This window comes from Schistosoma mansoni (assembly GCF_000237925.1).
Source record: "Schistosoma mansoni, WGS project CABG00000000 data, supercontig 0097, strain Puerto Rico, whole genome shotgun sequence".
Taxonomy (NCBI): domain Eukaryota; kingdom Metazoa; phylum Platyhelminthes; class Trematoda; order Strigeidida; family Schistosomatidae; genus Schistosoma; species Schistosoma mansoni.
In genome coordinates this window covers 351,524-374,536 of record NW_017386031.1, presented here as the reverse complement: position 1 = coordinate 374,536, position 23,013 = coordinate 351,524, and the positions used below count along the sequence as shown (strand labels likewise).

General features: G+C 36.3%; 1 protein-coding gene and 1 non-coding gene across 2 annotated transcripts; one reads left to right on the top strand and one right to left on the bottom strand.

The window, feature by feature from the left end:
* Positions 1-627: 627 nt before the first annotated feature.
* Smp_tRNA_02411_Pseudo_CGT.1.1 lies at positions 628-698 on the bottom strand. Its single transcript has one exon. It is a non-coding gene (tRNA).
* Positions 699-4,694: 3,996 nt separating this feature from the next.
* Smp_152600 (paired box protein pax-6, putative) lies at positions 4,695-12,039 on the top strand (the record flags this gene model as incomplete). Its single annotated transcript, XM_018790451.1, has 2 exons — positions 4,695-4,776; positions 12,020-12,039. 2 exons carry the CDS (start codon positions 4,695-4,697, stop codon positions 12,037-12,039), a joined length of 102 nt encoding a protein of 33 aa, XP_018646266.1.
* Between the last annotated feature and the right edge of the window lie 10,974 nt (positions 12,040-23,013).

Here is a 23,013-nt window from a genome sequence, read left to right as displayed (position 1 = left end):
CTCAATATCATTAGTCAAATCGAATCGAGATAAAGAAAGACAAGGCTTAAGATAACTGAATAATGCATAAATTAGCCTGTCTAAAACTACAATAATCTATATGAGCTTGATATAGAATCAGCCAGTACATAGGCAAATATAATTTCTTTCTCAGCATGGCATATCTCTACAAATGCACCTAGACATATTCAGCATAATAATTCGATGACATTTTCAAAAAAGGATTCTGTCATAATCAATTGAATCTATCAAGCAAACTCATCCAGGATCACATTGTCTTTCATTATGTTATAACTTGAAAAGACTTATGAATAGTACCTTTTGAAAACTATTTATGGATCAAATATTATATGTATGCTTCTTATTGTATAATTGTTAAGTAACTAAACTATTCATATTCGTATCCTTCTTATTATAAGCTTTATTTTGATCCATAGACTATTACTGTACGATATACCATTCTTATCATTCCTCTTAATTTCGTAAACAACACCCTCGGGACGAGAAGGTAGTGAGTTGGACTTCCCTGGCAGAGATTATATACGCGTAGCCATATGAGAGCATTTCCAGAGGGAGAGCGGACTCGCCCTACTCTCTGTCATACCAGGGCATTTGAGGGCACCTACTGCCTCCAGGGAGGATCAAACTCTCGACTCCTGATTTACGAGACCAGTGCTCAACCACTCAGCTATAGATATTGGTATGGCAATTAATATTGTTTACATTTGTGTTACAAATACCAGAAACGTTAATATTACCTTAATACATTTTTATTTATTTTAATGTATTACGTAATTATTAGGGACCAGATGTTTTATGATGGGAGGGAATAAATTCAAGAAAAAATGTTACTATGAAAGGATTCTATACGTAAATATTATGTAATCATGTTTACTTATTTATTGTTTGATAAAATTTATATTCAAATCATACTGTTTAGGACTTTTCATTCCATTCATTGAACACTGGCAGCCTGTTTTAAAATTGGGGCTATCTGAAGTTTATGCTGATGATATCGTTTAGAAAGACGATGAAAGCTTCACGAACAAACCATCTACCTCATAGAACAAAACTCCATCAAAAAGGGGCTAACTGTTCCTGTCATCTAGATATTTCAATAAATTACCTAAATGTATAACCGTATTCAGATGAGTTTGTGAAAAGTGTACAACCTTTCTCTGTAAAGGTAACAAAAGACTCTATCAAAGATATTATGGTTGCTAGCAGACAATATACGTTTCCATCTATTTAGTCAGTCAATTGTACGTATTTTAGTATAATTTTTATCATAGCATTATAGCTCAAATCCAAAACTTTCTATCTACAATTCTGATTGGTTCGCACATATATATTATAGTTCCTTCGAGATTTACCCTCTCTCTCTGTCTATTCTTTTCTTGATGAGAATTCTTATTAGTGTCAGGTAATCCGTTTGAAGTAGTGAACATGTATAGATAATTTCAGCCGGAAGGTATATTATGTTTGAATTAAATTTCGAAACTCACTGGAATCCATAGATTTGACACTGAATCAACATTGTTACTCATTCATCCAATAATTCTCTCTCAGATTACTGTTAACATGATACATTACATTTATATAGTTAAGATCATTACTCAATTGAAGCTAGACTACCATAGAAAACCTGGAAGCACTGGAAGGCCGTTTCATCTTATTGTGAGACTCCTCAGTGGAAGTGAGCATCCACGATCCCGCACTCTCGAGATTCGAACCCAGGATCTACCAGTTGTGGTCAAGCTTTAATTGACTCATGATCTTAACTATATAAAATTACTAAAACCTCCACAAACATCCCTTGTGATAATGATCATATGCTTACCAGTGACTCTCACTATGAGATAATTCTTGGAGTTCTAGTGAGAAGTCATGGCCAGTGGAGCTAATCCATGTCAGGTAGAGACAGGTATCTACCTCAGTAGAATGAAAGTTGGATTGGTTGAGGTAAGACATTAACACCGTCGGATGCCAGCTGGCTAATTGGTCTCTCGGTCAAGTGCTCAGGCGCGAGAGTGGTAGGTCCTGGTTTACAATCTCACGAGACGGGATTGTGGATGCGTACCGATGAGGAGACTCACAATAGGACGAAACAGCCGTTCAGTGCTCCCAGGTTTTCCATGGTGGTCTAGCTTCAATTTAATCAAGATCTCAACAATATAAATTCACTAAAATCTTCACAAACCCCACTTGTGATACATTACCGTAAAATCATTACAACACTAAATTTATTTAGTCGATAGATTTTGTATAAATTTATGTGGACCATGTTCATTGAGATTCTTGATGTATGAAACAATAAAGTGAGTACACTAATTGACCATTGGGCAGCAGTTCAATCTATATTTCTCTACTCTTCAATATTGATAAGATTCCATTATTCTACTTATAAAATATCGAATGAAATGACTACTTTGAAGGAATACCATGATTTCAAGTTAGCTGAATGTAGTAATCGAAGGTGACATTCCTTACTATATCAGACATTCATAACACGTTCACCACACAATGAAGTATATAATACAGTCAGATTAATTAGAAGAAGAATATGGTGATAGACAATAAGAGCAAATGAGGTCAGTAGACAGGTCATACTGTCAGATAATGAGCACTATTATTATCATGATTGTTTTCATAAGGAAACGCATATCAGATAAGAAGAACTCAAATTGATATGATATTCAAATACATCATCATATTGAATGGATCGTCAACTAGCAGTCGTCAGCATTAACGATAATGAGCGAACGAAAGAAATCAATGTTGTGTTCAGGTTACATGACCACTGTTCATCGAGGATAATACATTCCTTACGGAAGATGTTTTCTTCTAAATCACTCCAAACATATATCTTTGTTGTCAAATACAGTATGTTGTCGAATAAAGTAGAGATGTAAATGGTGTATTCACTTGATGAAGATAGAAAAGATGAAATACAAACAGGTAGACCAATGAACAACCAGTGAGAAGTAAAATGGAACTGAAATCACGCATCGTTGTCTCTCTGTTCTTCTTTAATAAGGACTGCCTTTTGAATTGCGTTTGAAGAAATTCTTCAAAAGTTTACATCGGATTATATTCAACTGACCACCGATTGAGCGCTCAGTACATATCCTTCTGGCTTTTGACGGTGGAGAATATAATGAATTCCTCTCCCTACTAGGAACACACAACTATGTGATTCCCTATGTAGTTGGTTACAGTTCATTTCCAATCACTCTCACCTCAATAGGATACGTTTAATCTGCCGGTAGCACCAACATAAGAAGAAGCAAAACAAGTCAATCTACGGTCCACAAGATGGTCACTGTGCTAACGGCGACGGACAGTCAAAATGCAAGTGGACCCCAAGAATGTCCGTTATTAAAAAAACAGATGTTGGGGATATTAAATCGTCAGAACTTACTTGGTAAATGGCTAAATTTGTAATTTCATTTTGAAAATTTGAATTTCTTTGTTTTCGCGCCAAAAGCGCTCTTTCCAACTTCCAGTCGAATTTCTCACTTGCAAAATATCTTAAATGCTATTGGTCCGTTGTATCTTTGGGTGTGCTATTTTGCAATGCTGCCCAAGGACAATTTATCATTATATATATATATATATATACGTTTGAGTTTTTTCCTTTTACGATTACTTGCACTCGGCTGCTTACGGAATATATTTCCCCTACTTCGCCTTGGACTTCTTCCTCTAGTTAGCGGGACCTGGGAAAATAGGTTTGACCATCTTTGGTCATTTTGACGACCTCTCTATTATATTACAGCGGACTACATTCAAATCTAATCATCAATAAATAAGAATAAAGAAGAACAGAGAAACAGTGATGCATGATTTCAGTTCCATTTTACTTCTCACTGGTTGTTCATTGTTCTACCTGTTTGTATTTCATCTTTTCTATCTTCATCAAGTGAATACACCATTTACATCTCTACTTTATTCGACAACATACTGTATTTGACAACAAATATATATGTTTGGAGTGATTTAGAAGAAAACATCTTCCGTAAGGAATGTATTATCCTCGATGAACAGTGGTCATGTAACCTGAACACAACATTGATTTCTTTCGTTCGCTCATTATCGTTAATGCTGACGACTGCTAGTTGACGATCCATTCAATATGATGATGTATTTGAATATCATATCAATTTGAGTTCTTCTTATCTGATATGCGTTTCCTTATGAAAACAATCATGATAATAATAGTGCTCTTTATCTGACAGTATGACCTGTCTACTGACCTCATTTGCTCTTATTGTCTATCACCATATTCTTCTTCTAATTAATCTGACTGTATTATATACTTCATTGTGTGGTGAACGTGTTATGAATGTCTGATATAGTAAGGAATGTCACCTTCGATTACTACATTCATATGACTGATAATCACCGACATATTCAGAACAACGATGAATGAAACTTTCATTTTACAAATGATTACTTCTCCTTTTTTCGATGTAAGTTTGTTCTCTGATCTGGATGGTTTGGTCATGGAGTTTTCGTCGTCCTTCTGAACGACATCATCAGCACAAACGTCGGGTACAAGTGAAGTGTTTGTGCTGATAATGTCGTTCAGGAGGACGATGATAGCTTCATGACTAAACCATCCAGCTCAGAAAGCAAAACTTCAATAAAATCATCCACCTGAGCTGCAAATCTTCTCCACACTCTATTATAGAATGCCGTCTAAGTATGGAGCATGTCCATTTCAATGGAATAATGACAATCACATCAATATATATTCAAAACAGTATAGACTACGTAATTATTCAAATCAGTTATTGTATATATAAACACACAAGAATGTACATAAAATGAAATACTAACCAAAGATAACTTGGTCAATATACTACTAACAAAAGATAATAAGTAGTATCTGAGAATCATAAAGGACGTTTACATTTTTTATATAACCATATACCAATAATACAACCAATGCATAGAATAATGAAAGAGACACCTAAAGGTATCAAGATATATAAGCATAAATCTGATTTCTTCTGTTTTTCCACTTCCTTTACTTTGGTTGTTAAAGTCTAAAGAAGAAGAAGAGAAAAAAAGACGAAATTATAGAATTCATTATTAAATATTAAATATTTGGAAGAGGCTTTTGTGGAGATTTAGTATTCGCATAGTTGAAATCATGAGTACATTGAAGCTAGACCATCCTATTGTCGGTTCGAATCTCACGAAGTGAGGTCGTGGATGCGCACTGCCACTGAGGAGTCTCACAATAGGATGAAACGGCAGTCCAGTGCTCCCAGGTTTTTCTTAGTGATCTAGCTTCAATTGACTCATGCTTTCATCTATTAAATATTTACATTGTATTGAACAGCTCTTATAATAGTTTCCTTACCTTTTCTGTAACCCATATTGTAGTCATCTTCACATTTCTAACAATAGTATTCACATAATTAATTTATTATTCTCAAAAGTATAAGTCAATTGAAGCTAGACCACTAAGGAAAACTTGGAAGCACCGAACAGCCGTTTCGTTCTATTGTGAAACTCCTCAGTGGCAGTACGTATCCACGATCTTGCCTAACAAGACTCGAACCTCAGAGCACTTAACCGATAGACCCTCTGCTTCCAGGTTTTCCTTCGTGATCTAGCTTCAATTGACTAATGATTTCAATTATGAAAATACTGAAATCTCCACAAAACCCCTATTGTCATTAAGGATGATAGGAGAGAATTCGATAAAATAGTTACATAGTTTATATTTGTACAACTAATTAGAACATCTACTACCGATTTGTCAAACGCCGTGATAATTACACATTATTCTACAACTAATTGTTCTGGATTTTAACGATTGAAGACTACAAGCCCACACTGATTATCAACGACAGCAATGAAAATGTTAAAGATCAATTCCACCATAGGCTACAGTCAATCGTCGACAAATGCTCAACGAAGGACCTGACCATTCTGATGGGAGAAATAAATGCCAAGGTTGGAATGGACAGGTGGGTAGAACACTTCAACGAAAAGTTTAATAGACTAGCTCCACTCAAAGTACCCAACATCGAAGTAGCAACCACAGACCTCCCAATCAATTTTAGCCCACCAACAATTGGAGAGATCTGCATGGCCATCAGACAAATCAAAAGTGGCAAAGCAGCGGGACCAGACAACATCCCAGCGGAGGCAATGAAAGCAGAAGTAGCAGGAACTGCAAAGATACTCCACATTCTCTTCAGTAAGATTTGGGATGAAGAACAAGTACCAACAAATTAGAAAGAAAGACACCTGATCAAAATATCAAAGAAAGGCGATCTCAGTAAGTGTGAAAAATGAAGAGACATCAGTCGTCTCTCAATACCAGGAGAAGTCTTCAACCGGGTGTTGTTCAACAGAATGAACGACTCCGTTGACGCTCAACATCGAGATCAACAGACTGGATTCCTTAAGCATTGATTGTGTACAGACCAAGTCGCAACACTACGGATCATTGTGGAACAATCAATTGAATAGGATTCATCACTCTACATCAACTTCATTGGCTACGAAAAAGCATTTGATAATGTGGATAGAACAACACTATGGAGGTTCCTTCGACATTGTGGCTTACCTGAGAAGATAGTCAATATTATACTGAATTCTTATGGTGGATTAAACTGCAAAATCGTGCATGGAGGACAACTCACTGACTCATTCGAAATAAAGACGGGTGTAAGGCAGGGTTGCTTACTTTAACCCTTTCTCTTTCTCCTGGTGATCAACCGGATTATGAAGAATTCGACATATGGAGGAAAGCATGAGATACAATAAACAGCAGGACGATTTGGACTTCGCAGATGATCTGGCTCTTCTATCTCACACACCAACGACAAATGCAGGTGAAAACGACCAGTATAGGAGCAGTAGGTCTCAACATACACAAAGGGAAGATTAAAATTCTGCGATACAACACAACTTGCACCAATCAAATTATACTTGATGGAGAAGCTTCGGCGGATGTAAATACCTTTACGTATCTGGGAAGCATCATTGATGAACACTGTGGATCTGATGCAGATGTGAAGACGCGAATCGACAAAGCAAGAGCAGCATATTTACAACTGAAGAACATCTGGAACTCAAAACAACTGTTTGTCAACGAACATCGAGGTCAGAATTTTCAATACAAACGTCATCGCAGTTCTACTGTATGGGGTGGAAACCTGGAGAACTACGAAAGCCATCATCCAGATGATACAGGTGTTCATTAACAGTTGTCTACCCAAGATACCTCGGGTCCGTTGGCCAGACACTATCAGCAACATTCTACTGTGGGATAGAACAAACAAGATTCCAATGGAGGAAGAAATCAGGAGACAGATATGAGAAGAATGAACAAAAGTTAGATAGAACTAGAAAGGAATTCCCAGGACAGAGTAGGTTGGAGAATGCTGGTTAGTGGCCTATGCCCCATTGGTGATATTGAAAACTACTCGTCAAGTTTAACAAGTACTTACCGGAATACGGCAATCATTTACTTTCATGTTATGAGTTTCCTTATCATTACTATCTATGCATATGTTAATTCTTTCACACCAAATACATGCTATATCCGACGGTTTCGCTTTTTCGCATGCATTTTTCGTTTCGTTTTTTGGACAAATATCTGTGAAAAGAATAAGGTGATTATTACATTTCTAGTTATTGAACAAAAGATAAGTGAATTACAAAGCATACAACAATAACTCAGTGATATGATGTCGTTAAAAGGTGGTCAACAGGAAATCCTGAACTCGGTTTTCATGCTAATCGGCACTCGTCAACAAGGTGTACCTGTAATCTTGAGGGAACTGGTGCTCCTGATGGATTCGATCCCGTGTCAATCAGCTTCACAGTCAAAGACGTTACCACTGAGTTATTCGGGCCGTGACCAACATCCTGTAGGAGTGAGATGTAATCACAATTGATTGATCACTGGGTGATGATCAATGTCATGTGTGTCAAGTTGGATCAATGAAAACTCATTGATGATAAGACTATTGTTTCGTTCGAAGAATATTGAAAGCAATCTGATCATTAGATCATGGAATGATTTTCGTAGTAGTCAAAATGTTATTTTAATAGTTCAACACATCATGAACTGAGAATGGAGAATGCACAATCATCTAACAGACACTTATTCTTTATCGAGACTACAATCATCAAAATGAAGACTTCAATATTACTTTGAAAAAGGGGTTCTTAGTTATTATTTTAGTATTCAACAATGAATCGATGTATGGTTGTTTACGGTGAGTAAACTATTATTTGAGAAGGATCCTTGGATATCATTTAATAGCTGACTACAGTTACACATGGAATTTTCAATGTGATGAAATGCTGATTAAATAAGGTTTGACATACTCCCGACGGCTTCAAAATCCACTAACGTGCCACTTTTGATCCATTCAACAGGAACAAGGATTTCATGTTCTATATGACCTTGAGTAATAAAATGAACACAAAAAGATAAAATTTTGATTGTTTACACCATTCAAAGGGTGATTAAAATAAGAAACTGAAACTTTTCTCAGAACGAATTCAGTGGTGTACAACGAAAAACTCAAGAAAATATCACGGTTTACATCTATCTAAGTTTCGGAAGTGATCAGTGCTCAACTAGTAAACCAATTATGGAATCATAAGCCAAGATGGAAAGTGACTAGCAGTGGAATTCAGGACGCACGTTTCGCCCCATTTGAGACTCGTCAACTGGATGTACCTACATCTTAAGGTTGATGTTCACACTAGATTCGAACCGAGTATCGTCCGCTTCAAACGCCATCGCGTTATCAACTCATCTACTGAGTCATGATAGTCACTTGCTTGTTCAATGTAGTGAAGTTTGAATTCACTTGATATTGTGTGTTTGAATCTTGAAACAAACAATACCAAGTGAATTGAAATACGGAAACGTTCAATCTATGATTTATTTTGTAAAGAAATCAGTGATGCAACTTCATTTCTGTATTGTCTATTGATTCGTCTCGTTGATTATCGAGACTGCAAACGATTCCAATGCTGATCACCATCAATGTTTGCTTACAATACTTGTGATAAAAGGTAACATCGAAGTAATCTTCACAAAATATCAATAAGAGACTGATCAATTGCAGTCCAAAACATGAATGGAAGGATTCAAAGAAGCAACACAAAAATGCAAAAGAAATTTACTGTTTAAAGATTCAGTAAAGCATTTCAACCGATCAATATATACCATTTGACAAGAAATTGAGTGCATTTTGTAACATTCAAAAATAAATCAACGCATCCCATCTAATCAGCTCCACTCAATGCTTGTCTTGAAACTCATCTTCATCTTTTAACAGCACTTATTGATTACAGTGAAGCGAGACGATTGAGCAATGTATATGGGAGATTTCAGTTCAAAGTTACACTTCTTTATTTCTGTTTTATACGAAACACACTTCCATTTGCATTCAGTGGTGATACGAATGAGGACTACATGTGTGACTGTAGTACTGTGAGTAAGTGAGTGAGTGAATAGATTAGTCGATATACTGTCTGTTTATTATCATCATGCACATGTCGTTGTCTTGCTCAGTCAACCGTTAACCATTGGCGTGATGCGTTTCCAAACGGTCAATCACACTTTTGCGATAAAGACATTAACATACTTTGGTTGTGTTTACTTGACATACCTGGTTAAGTGAAAGTTATCAATGTGAATATTGAAATTCATTATTAATGAACTTTAGCATAGAGAACTGAAATAATGTAGCTAAATACAGTGGTGTTCTGTTTGAAAGACATAATCATAAATATAAAACACTTTCAGCATTCCGTTGGACTATCATTCATAATCAGGTGTGATACTGCAATTTCGCCTCAGGAAGTGTGAACATTTATTTTTCATAGTTGAAATCATTAGTCAATTTAAGGTAGATCAACATAGAAAACCTGGTAGCATTGGACGGCCGTTTCGTCCTATTATGAGACTCCTCAGCAATGCGCATCCACGACCTCGCCCCACAAGATTCGAACCCAGGACCTATCAGTCTCACGCCAGGGCACTTAACCGATGGACCACTAAGTCGGCATCCGATGGTGTTAATGTTAGACTGAAATCTCCACAAAACCACTTCTGATTGTGAACATTTAGTTGACTTTGAATGTGAACAGTGTGTTTTCAAATAGTATACCGATTTCATTTAACACAATTATCCTCAACATTTCAGTAGCATTTACATCAACTGATTATACATAGGAGACAGTTATTTAACATGGACTGTTTTAAAGTTATATTAGATCATTCTGATGGAAAACAGGGATTTTCTCTATTGACATGCTGATAACCCGGCGCAAAGAGAGAGTCACATAGTACTGACAGACGATTAATGATGTACGTTATAGTATATTAAAATGTTAACCAAATCTCGCGAGGCGAGGTAGTAAATGCGCACTACTGAGGAGTCCAGGTTTCCCTGGTGGTCTAGCTTCAATTGACTCATGCTTTCAACTATGAAAATTCGTCAAAAAACGTTTCTTACGTTTTTCACATTGAAATATAGCAGCAATTTTCGATTTCCATTTAGTTTCATCAATGTCTGTAGGAATCTGAAAAGAAACATATGAGGTTCGAGTCAATATCTGACAACATACAACCTCCTATATCAAAGCCAATTATTCATTTTGATTATCTTATTCACAGACAACTAATTGTACACACATTAAGCATACTGATACTATTAGAATCATTCGAATTATGTTCTATCTAGTCTACACAGATATTCTGAATCACTTCAGTTTTGTTTTCTTCAGTGAATTTCGATGAACTGTATTTACATCATGGAATGAGGAGACGCACTAAGATTAATATCTACGTCTGTTGAATTCAAATGTAAATTGTGAATAACTGCAAAGATGTTGCAATCAAAATATTCAACAATGAACGTTCGGAACAGTCGATCTTCAAAAGGTGAAATAAAGCTTAACAAATTATGGCTCCTTTGGTACAGTACTCTGACATACATTGGTTGTCGCTATTCCACACGAACACATCACTGTTTCTTTGATAGTACTACACATCTAATTATTCAATTTTTAACAACTTCTTGAATAAAATGTGTTATTGAAAGTTAAGATGGATAGTGGCTAACAGTGGAATCCAGTTTGACGCGCGTTTCGTCCTATTTAGGACTCGTCAGCTGGATGTACTTACAGTTGATGGTCACTCTTGGACTTGATGGGAAGATTCAAACAAACAATACTATCAATGTAACCTGATACATTCAGTAACATTCATAAATATGAAACAGGATAATAATGTAAAGTATTCGGAACATCTAATTTTACAACTTACGTTCTCATAATAAAATGATATCCTCCCATTTGGATATATCAGATAAGTTGTCTTGCTTGTAAAACCTACAATTAGTAGACTATTGATACTTAGAATTCCAAAGATAAATAATGTGCTAGTTATTGATTGTTAAATGTAACCGTGTATATGGAACTAGTGAGTTGAATTGGTTGCCCCGAAATGCCATGGTACGATCGAGAGTGGGTAGAGTACGTTCTCCCTCTCGAAATGCTCGCACATGGCCACGCGAATATATAACCTCTGTCAGGGAATTCCTACTAACTGCATTCTCATCCCAAGGGTGTTGTTTACGAAATGGAGAGGACGAAAAGCGAATGTCCTGCGATTTAACCGGGTTGTTGGACACGGCGAGTCCACCTAGGGGAAGTAGAAAACCCTGGTTCCAAACCAATGGTGCACATGTGCTCCAGTATCCTGAAGGAACAAATGGCGTACGAACCAATCATCGATCACCGGCTACCATGGGACTGCATCTCCTCAAGATGCTCCACTGCCTTGTGGACTAGACCTTCGAATCAAAGGCTCAGGGTGTGGCCTCCTAAGAAAACTACCTGCTTCGATTTGAGAACCCAGGCATTATCACAGCCCTCATGAAAAACATATAAGATTTGTTAAGCGCATATATATCTGGTTCCCCTTTGATCAACTGACTCCAATCATAGTGTTTATTTGTTGCAGATGAGAAACAAATAGCTTAACAATTGGTGAATTCGAATGGATAATAGATAGGAATGATTATGCAATGAATGGATATGTAAATGAATTTGTTGTATACAGAACACACAACACAATTTATCTTTTTTGAAACACATATTTCTCATCAAGTTCCCTTAGAAACCAGAAAAGATAATAATTCTCTGCACTCGTTATCCATGTCCTAATGGATGTACTTAAACATTGAGTGACTTTCACATATAATTCTACCTCCATTTTTCAGAATAGTAATAACACCTTCACGCTTTTGTTCGTTGTTTTGAAAGGTTTAATGTGTTCAAACTGAATAGGAGAAGTTTGAGTAATCATAATGAGTGAAAGTGTAAAGGTTTCATTGGTGCCAATAATCCAAACTGACTTCTCCTATAACATCGCTTATATTGTATGAATGATAAGCTTGATTCATTAACTCTACCAAGCAGGATCATGTCAAAGAGATATCTTCTTCAGTGTAGTATTCATAGACTGTACAATAAGTAATTTAAACTATGGCAATGTGTTACTCACTTTTACTATTAACTGTTATCTTAAAAGACATCTTGATTGCGAATAAGTCCTCTGAAATAATGGAAATCAAAATAGATTTTTTAAGATCTGAATAATTGATTACTTATCTCTTTCAATAAGTTAATGTCAACTTCTTCTTTCCGAAGTTTGTGTTGATGATGTCATTCAGAAGGATGATGAAAGCTCCACAATCAAACCATTCAGCTCAGAAAAGAAAACTTCATCAAAATCATCCACCGCAGGTATGAATCTTCTCCACAGATTACATTGCATACAAGTTATCACGTTCAATGTGAACCGGTGTAATGAAATGCTCAATTCAACGATATGATGAATATTTCAATACAATTAACTTCCTTAAAATTTGTTCGAAAAGCTTTTGAATGAGTAATAGACGTTTAATATCTATACGGTAATACACATACACATTCTTTCTTTCAAAGATTCAAAAAGCTCGTTTGGCTTTTGCCAACTTACGTCACCTATGGCGAAGACGAGATATCCGTCTATGAGTTAAGGGACGAGTATATTGCATAGCAGTTCGCTCTGTTTTACTTTACGGCTGTGAAACATGGCCACTAAGAGTAGGAGATACTCGTAGGTTACTAGTATTTGACCACAGATGTCTTAGAAATATTGCTCGCATCTGCTGGGATCACCTGGTAAGTAATAGTGAGGTTAGACATAGAGTATTACGGAATGACGGTAAATCAGTTGATGGGGTTGTGAATCTTTGTCGACTGAGATGGTTGGGGCCATGTGTTACGTATGCCTGAACACCGATTACCACGACGCGCTATGCTTACTAGTGTTGTTGTGCTAACGAGGTATGGCAACTTGGACCGATGCATATATGTGCCTAGTCCTACGTTGTAGCTGACTGACTGATTGACTCTTTTTTTGAAATCGTTTTATTTATCAGTTCTGATATGTGACCGAAATAAATGTATGTAACCTTGATGTTCTAAGTGTTTTGGTTTGAGTCAATCGTCTTGTACTAACTGACTGTTCATGGTAGTTCATTGGTCATCTGTTTCAGGAAGTGTATAATCATACGAATATGATGACAAAAGATAGTGTTGGATAGTCGATGATTAACAAACAGCAAATCAGAGATATTGAACTTTTATGAAAAAAGATTTAAAGAATATCAAATAGAACTTGATAGCTCATTAACACCAATAACTCAAACTGACTTCTTCTATAACATCGCTTGTATTGCATGAATAATAAGCTTGATTCATCAAGTCTAGCAAGTAGTATCACGTTGAAGAAATGTCCTCTTCAGTATAGTGTTCATAGACTGTACAATAAGTAACTCTAACTCTGGCAATTACACTATTTACTTTATCATTTCTATTCAATTAATACATATTGTGAACATACACTCTGGTATGACAGTCATACAAATAAAATAATCACTATATACTAGTCAACTCTAGTGTAACAATCAATTTAAATACTAAAGAGACAAAACAAACTAGAACTCACTCGTATCCAAAACTTCGAATTCAAAAGGTGGAGTGTCTGATAAATAATTTGCAATCAATCCAAAGTACCGATCTTTGAATACACTTATTAAACCTGTATTGATTTAATGAAAACAAGCAACTTGATTAATGATTTTGTAATGAATAAATAAAAGAATTTGCAATCCTAAACATCAATGAGAAGATTCAACCAAGCAAGTGGCTATCAGGACTCAGTAGGTAAGTGGATAGCGCGATGCCACTTGAAGCGAACGGGCACTTGGTTCGAGTCCCAGAGTGAATATCAAATCTAAGATGCAGGTACATCCATCTGACGTATTCCAAAAAGGACGAACCATGCTTTCTAGATTCCACTGCTAGTCACTATCCATCTTTGCTTATAATGCTTCTGAAATAAAGCCAAATTGAGGCAATACGGACAGTATGCACATATGCAAATAAGAGAAGAATCAATTGCGGTCCTAAACATCAATGAGAAGATTCAAACAAACAATACCAAGTGAATTGAAAAACTTTACCCCATTGCACAAGCAAGTGACTATCAGAACTCAGTAGGTAAGTGGATAACACGATGACATTTGAAGCGAACGGTACGTCGTTCGAGTCTCAAAGCGAATATCAATTTTGAGACGTAGGTGCATCCAGCTGACGAATCTCATTGTTAGGGACTATTCATCTTTGCTTAAATGATTTGCATGAAATGTATTCAGATCATTGAAACGAATTGAATCATTGACAATTTGAACAAGAAAAACAAAAAGCATAAAACTAATTCATTCAAGAAATCGGATCAAGTTCAAACAACAATAAAAAAACAACAACGGATTATTGACTTACCATTAGAGTGAATATGAAAATGTTTGATTAGACTATCATAATATTTAAATGGGAATTTCTGTTCAACTTTTTCAAGCTATACAAATAATGGATTATGTAATATCACTTGGAAATGGAATCAACTTACATCAGAAAGAGGAGATTTGGTGAAACCGCCATCCACAACTGGATGAGGTTGATTAAGTCTTATTCTTTGTAAATAATTATAATGAAGAGACTAGGTATAGATATATGTAAACTACAATCAGATGGATTACTTACATCACGATATGAAGTGTTTTCATGAATGACTTTGTTGTAGTTCTCTAATTCAAGATGTTCACAGATGTATTGACAATAGTGGAAATTGTAAAGTAAAACGATGATTAAATAGAGTAATGTCAATAAACGACATGAACAATTGGATCTAAAATGATTCAAATGAGTTTCTATATTCAAGGAATACTCACTTCATCTTCTTCTGGTTCAAAGTAGTAGATCGCAAATGTTTTTATAGAAGTTTCTTGGTTTATATAGATGTTTTTTGGTATTTCATTGTTTATTACTGATTTGATGATTCCATGGAACCATTAAGAAGATCTTTAACCAATCATGACGATATTCTTTCTAGCTATTGAGAATATGAAACGACGTTTATCTACCGTTGGTTGAAATTCTTGATTTCTGTTGATAAAACATTATCGTGATATGATTGGTTAGAACGGAAGTAGCACAAACTGTTATGATTGGTGGTTACACTTGAAATTTATTGCAAATGGAGTCAATTCATTCAGAAGATTTCAATATCGATTGATATAAACTTGTGATTTCTAAACGATGCTACATTCATTCTATTTGACCATCATACTATACTACTTACTATTAATGGGTGTTAAGATCAAAAGCCACAGATATTGAGCTGTAATGTTCAGATTGTAGAATTGAAGCCTGTATAATGTCTGGTTCTCTTGTGTGGCGGGATTTAGCTGTATTGCTCGGGTCAAGCCTGAGGGTTGTGTCTGGCTCACCTGTTAAACGAAATTGAGCTGTACTGTTTGGGTTGTCAGGTGAAGGTCTGGATGGTGTCTGATTCTTCTGAAAACCAATGCAGAATTACCCTGACCCACAAGAGCATATTATATAACTTATACATATAAGTGGTATTTAACAAATAGTTTTTTTCTCTTGGTGCAATGAAGGTGTTTTGTTTTACTTCAGAAGGATGTCTACAATCATCAAAATGTTGCTTCCTCAGGTAACACAGTCTGTAGTTCGATAAAACCTTGTTGCGTAATTTTATGGATTCATCAACATCACAACAGTTTTCACTGATACATTTTCCATTCTATACAGTTGACCAGTACCTAATTACTAGAGGGAAACGTATCTATGTATGTAATAGTTTGCTCATGGACAGTATGGTTCACATTATAAAGTGTTCGATAACACAATGGTTTTTGAAGCGAAATGTACTGGGTTCGAGTACAAGAGTAAACATCCACTTTAAGATGCAGATACATCCAGTTGGCGAATCACCTTGAAATGATCGAATAACTTTAACTATTTATTGTTACAGTGGTCTTCGTTGATTATACACTGCTTTCACATGGCCACGCGTATATAGCCTCTACCAGAAAAGTTCTACTGACTTCCTTCTCGTACTCATGAACAGTATGACACGGATTATAAAGTGTTCGATAGAATATATCTCCTAATACCTACTTCTATATCTTACTTAATTTTACTAGGATATGCGTCAAAAGTTCGTATTATCCTGTCGAAGCCTCTTGGAAGAAAACTTTGTTGTATAGTGAAAAGTGATGAAAGCAGTTAGAAAAGTATGTTGTGATCACTTTGAGGTCATTCATATGATGGTTATGGATAGATATTTAATACCTTGCTAAAGCTTGACAGGTGTTATCTTATTCGTTATTATTCAACCATATCATTCATATCCTTCGCCATGTATATCTTCTAATGGAAAGAGACGTCATGATAAGACTTGTTGATTGAACGCTAATCTCGTAACCCCCAAGCTAGAACTACACAACGACTTGAACACGAGAGAAAAGGCACAAAATATACGAGAAGCAGAAACTTAGGATTTTTATAGTATTTTTCAAGTCATTGAGTTTTCCTGATAATTCTAGAATGCTACTTAACATAGTAGCAGTGTAATAATCAGCCAATCAAAACCTCTTCATGTGACTTTTCATTTTGACGGTATTTCTAGCAAGACTTCTAATTAAACGCTGATTAGATAAAAACTGCTTCTTTCAGGACCACCCCAACAGTCAATACATTAGAATCCATGTATGCAACCAAAAGTGTAGATGCTCTATAATACTTCATCTACGAAACATACTCTGTGACGAACAGGTTGTTCTTGATGGTCGAGTCAATAACTTATAGTATCACACATAACATTTATCCAACGTATAGTGTTCATCATATTATCGATTGATTGCAAGAAAGTCATATAAGATCACTCTGATAGGATACAGAATTCTTCTTTACTGACACGTTGATAGCCCAGTACAAAAAGAAAGTGATAAGAAGTAAACAGCGAACTGTTGACGTAGATTACTGAACACAAAAATCGTACCACCATTTTGATGTCGGTTTGCTCTCTGAGCTGGATGGTTTAGTCATGAAGCTATCATCGTCCTCCTGAACGACATTATCAGCACAAACACTTCGCTTGTACCCGACGTTTGTGCTGATGATGTCGTTCAGAAGGACGACGAAAACTCCATGACCAAACCATCCAGATCAGAGAACAAACTTACATCGAAAAAAGAAGAAGTAATCATTTGTAAAATGAAAGTTTCATTCATCGTTGTTCTGAATATGTCGGTGATTATCAGTCATATGAATGTAGTAATCGAAGGTGACATTCCTTACTATATCAGACATTCATAACACGTTCACCACACAATGAAGTATATAATATAGTCAGACTAATTAGAAGAAGAATATGGTGATAGACAATAAGAGCAAATGAGGTCAGTAGACAGGTCATACTGTCAGATAATGAGCACTATTATTATCATGATTGTTTTCATAAGGAAACGCATATCAGATAAGAAGAACTCAAATTGATATGATATTCAAATACATCATCACATTGAATGGATCGTCAACTAGCAGTCTTCAGTATAAACAATAATGAGCGAACGAAAGAAATCAATGTTATGTTCAGGTCACATGACCACTGTTCATTGAGGATAATACATTCCTTACGGAAGATGTTTTCTAAATCAATTTAGAACATCTACTACCGATCAAATACAGTATGTTGTGATAATTACACATTATTCTACAACTAATTGTTCTGGATTATAACCATTGAAGACTACAAGCCCACACTGATTATCAACGACAACAATGAAAATGTTAAAGATCAATTCTACCATAGGCTACAGTCAATCGTCGACAAACGCTCAACGAAGGACCTGACCATTCTGATGGGAGATTTAAATGTCAAGGTTGGAATGGACAGGTGGGTAGAACACTTCAACGAAAAGTTGAATAGACTAGATCCACTGAACCCACTGCACCCACGGACCTCTCAATCGATGTTGGCCCACCAACAATTGAAGAGATCAGTATGGTCATCAGACAAATCAAGAGTGGCAAATCATCGGGACCAGACAACATCCCGCCAGAGGCAATGAAAACAGAAGTAGCAGCAACTGCAAAGATACTCCACATCCTCTTCAGTAAGATTTGGGATGAAGAACAAGTACCAACAGACTGGAAAGGAGGACACCTCATCAAAATACCAAAGAAAGGCGATCTCAGTAAGTGTAATAACTACAAGGGCATTACTCTTCTCTCAATACCAGGAGAAGTCTTCAACCGGGTGTTGTTCAACAGAATGAACGACTCCGTTGACGCTCAACATCGAGATCAACAGGCTGGATTCCTTAAGCATCGATTGTGTACAGACCAAGTCGGGACGCTACGGATCATTGTGCAACAATCAATTGAATGGAATTCATCACTCTACATCAACTTCATTGAGTGAGAGATATCATTTGATAATGTGGATAATGTGGATGTGAAGACGCAAATCGGCAAAGCAAGAGCAGCATATTTACAACTGAAGAACATCTGGAACTCAAAACAACTGTTTGTCAACGAACATCGAGGTCAGAATTTTCAATACAAACGTCATCGCAGTTCTACTGTATGGGGTGGAAACCTGGAGAACTACGAAAGCCATCATCCAGATGATACAGGTGTTCATTAACAGTTGTCTACCCAAGATACCTCGGGTCCGTTGGCCAGACACTATCAGCAACATTCTACTGTGGGATAGAACAAACAAGATTCCAATGGAGGAAGAAATCAGGAGACAGATATGAGAAGAATGAACAAAAGTTAGATAGAACTAGAAAGGAATTCCCAGGACAGAGTAGGTTGGAGAATGCTGGTTAGTGGCCTATGCCCCATTGGTGATATTGAAAACCACTTGTCAAGTTTAACAAGTACTTACCGGAATACGGCAATCATTTACTTTCATGTTATGAGTTTCGTTATCATTACTGTCTATGCATATGTTAATTATTTCACACCAAATACATGCTATATCCGACGGTTTTGCTTTTTCGCATGCTTCTTTCATTTTGTTTTTTGCACAAATATCTGTGAAAAGAATAAGGTGATTATTACATTTCTAGTTATTGAACAAAAGATAAGTGAATTACAAAGCATACAACAATAACTCAGTGATATGATGTCGTTAAAAGGTGGTCAACAGGAAATCCTGAACTCGGTTTTCATGCTACTCGGCACTCGTCAACAAGGTGTACCTGTAATCTTGAGGGAACTGGTGCTCCCTGACCGTTTCGATCCTGTGTCAATCAGCATCACAGTGATAAACGTTACCACTGAGTTATCCGGGCCGTGACCGACATCCTGTAGGACTGAGATGTAATCACAATTGACTGATCACTGGGTGGTGATCAATGTCATGTGTGTCAAGTTGGATCAATGAAAACTCATTGGTGATAAGACTATTGTTTCGTTCGAAGAATATTGAAAGCAATCTGATCATTAGATCATGGAATGATTCTCGTAGTAGTCAAAATGTTATTTTACTAGTTCAACACATCATGAACTGAGAATCGAGAATGCCTTTTGACTATATCTTCAATTTATTGGATATGTATAACAAAGAAGGGATTTCAGAAGCTGAGCAATTGTTTTCAAGATAATCACAATCTTGTGGAGTGTATTGGTAACCTCGATGTCTCAGGAAAATTCGATATCACATGTATTCAAAGGAAAGAATTGAGGCTTCTTCGTCAATGCACAATCATCTAACAGACACTTATTCTTTATCGAGACTACTATCATCAAAATGAAGACTTCAATGTTAGTTTGAAAAAGGGGTTCTTAGTTATCATTTTAGTATTCAACAATGAATCGATGTATGGTTGTTAACGTGAGTCAACTATTATTTGAGAAAGATCCTTGGATATAATTTGATCAGTCAGTCAGCTACAACGTAGGACCAGGCAATTTTTGCATCGGTCCAATTCGCCATACCTTGATAGCACAACAAGATGAACACCCGATTCATAGAAGTAATTAATTTAGTGGTGGTAGTTTATAAAAGATAGGTTGTATAAAAGGATATAGTAAAGGAAGGAAGACAGATAAAGATTGTATACACCTACACCATTAATATCGATTCTTAGCCATGTCACCTAGAGTCTCCAACCATTGTTTACGATAGTCACGCAGACCCCAACCAGGTAGTCTGCATCTGCCAACATTGCTCAGACTAGAAGTTAGTGACTACAGTTACACATGGAAACAAAAAAATGGTATATTCATGTTAACGCTGTATAAATAAGGTTTGACATACTTCCGACGACTTCAAAATCCACTAACGTGTTACTTTTAATCCATTCAACAGGAACAAGAACTTCAGGTTCCCTCTTCCCTTAAGTCATAAAATGAAGAAAAAAAGACAAAATTTTGATTGTTTGCACTATTCAAAGAGCGATTAAAATAAGAAACTGAAACATTTCTCATAACGAATTCAATGGTGATCATCAGAAAAACCAAAAAAATCATGGTTTATATCTCTCTGAGTTTCTGAAGCGATCAGTGATCAACCAGTGAACCAAATATAGAATCACAAGCATAGATGGACAGTGTCTAGCAGTGGAATACAGGAAGCGCGTTTCATCCTACTTGGGACTAGTCAGCTGGATGTACCTGCATCTCAGAGTTGATGTTCTTTCTGGGACTCGAACCCAGTACCCTCGCTTGAAACGCCATCGCATTATCAACTCAGCTACTGAGTCCTGATAGCCACTTGCTTGTGCAATAAGGGGGGAGTGAATTACAAAATGGAATCGTTTAATCTCTGATTTATTTTGCGAAGAGATCATTGATGCATATTCGAAAAAATACGTTGAAAGAGATAAACATTTTTTTCGCATTTCGAATTACAAATAGGCAACATAGAAATCTGCAGACTGAAAAAGAATGATGATTGGCAGTGCGTTTTCAGACGCATATTTTGACTTATTTAGGACTTATCAACTGTATACTTCTGAATCTTAGATTTCATGTTCATTACAAGACAGGAACACAGAAATACTCGCTTTAAATGCCATCCTGTGATACACCTAGCTACTCAGTTGAGATACACAATGGCTTGAGCGATGAGGTGAATTTTAAATTCATTGAATCGCCTCGTTGATGATCGAGACTGAAAATGATTCCAATGCTGTTCACCATCCATGCTTTGCTTTCAATACACGTGATAAACGGCAAAATTGAAGCAATCTTCGCAGGATATCAATAAGAAACGGATCAATCGCAGTCCAAAACATGAATGGAAAGATTAAAACAAGCAACACAAGAATACAAAAGAAATTTATTGTTTAAAGACTCAGTAATGCATTTCAACCGATCAATATATACCATTTGACAAGACATTGAATGCATTTTCTTACATTCCCACCTAACCGGCTACACTCAATGCTTGTCTTGAAACTCATCTTCATCTTTTAACAGCACTTAATGACTTCAGTGAAGTGAGATCATTGAGCAGTTTATATGAGAAATAACAGTTCAAAGTAACACTGCTTTATTTCTGTTTTAGACAAAACACACTTCTATTTGCATTCAGTGGTGAAATTACTGAGGACAGTCAACCGTTAACCATTGGCGTAATGTGTCTCTAAAAGATCATCCACACTTTTGCGATAGAAACATTAACATACTTCGGTTGTGTTTACTCGACATACCTGGTTAAGTGAGAGTTATCAATGTGAATATTGAAATTCATTATTGACGAACTTTAGCATAGAAATCTGAAATAATGTAGTTAAATACAGTGGTGTTCTGTTTGAAAGACGTAATCATAAATATAAAACACTTCCAGCACTCCGTTGGACTATCATTCATAATCAGGTGTGATACTGCGATTTCGCTTCAAGAAGTGTTAACATTTATTTTTCATAGTTGAAATCATGAGACAATTGAAGCAAGACTACCATGGAAAACCTGGAACCACTGTACGGCCGTTTCTTCCCATTAAGGTACTCCTCAATGGCAGTGCGCGTCCACGATCCCACACTCGCGAGACTCGAACCCATGACCTACCAATCTCGCGACAGAGCACTTAACCGATAGACCACTGAGCCGATATCCAACGGTGTTAATGTTAGACTGAAATCTCCACAAAACCACTTCTGATTGTGAACATTTAATTGACTTTGAATATGGACAGTGGGTTTACAAATAGTATACCGATTTCATTTGGCCCAATTATCCATAACACTTCAGGCAGCATTTACACCAACTGATTATACACACTAGACAGTTGGTTAACATGGATGGAGGAGAGAGATTGACTTTGAAACGTGAGCGTGATTGTGGGGCTGACGAAAACTTCCTTTCGGTGCCTGAACTGGTTTTGTCTGGAAACGTGTGTGCCCATATGTACTTATGGGATGAGTGGACGTTTCTACTCATTCTATGACTGGATGCAACGCATACTAGTAACCATGCCTACCTGTGCATATATGTATATCACTGGAATGTATGTATCTCTGATATCTGTATTTGAATATATGCATATACAAAATACTTAGGGAAATTTCGACCTCTATCCAT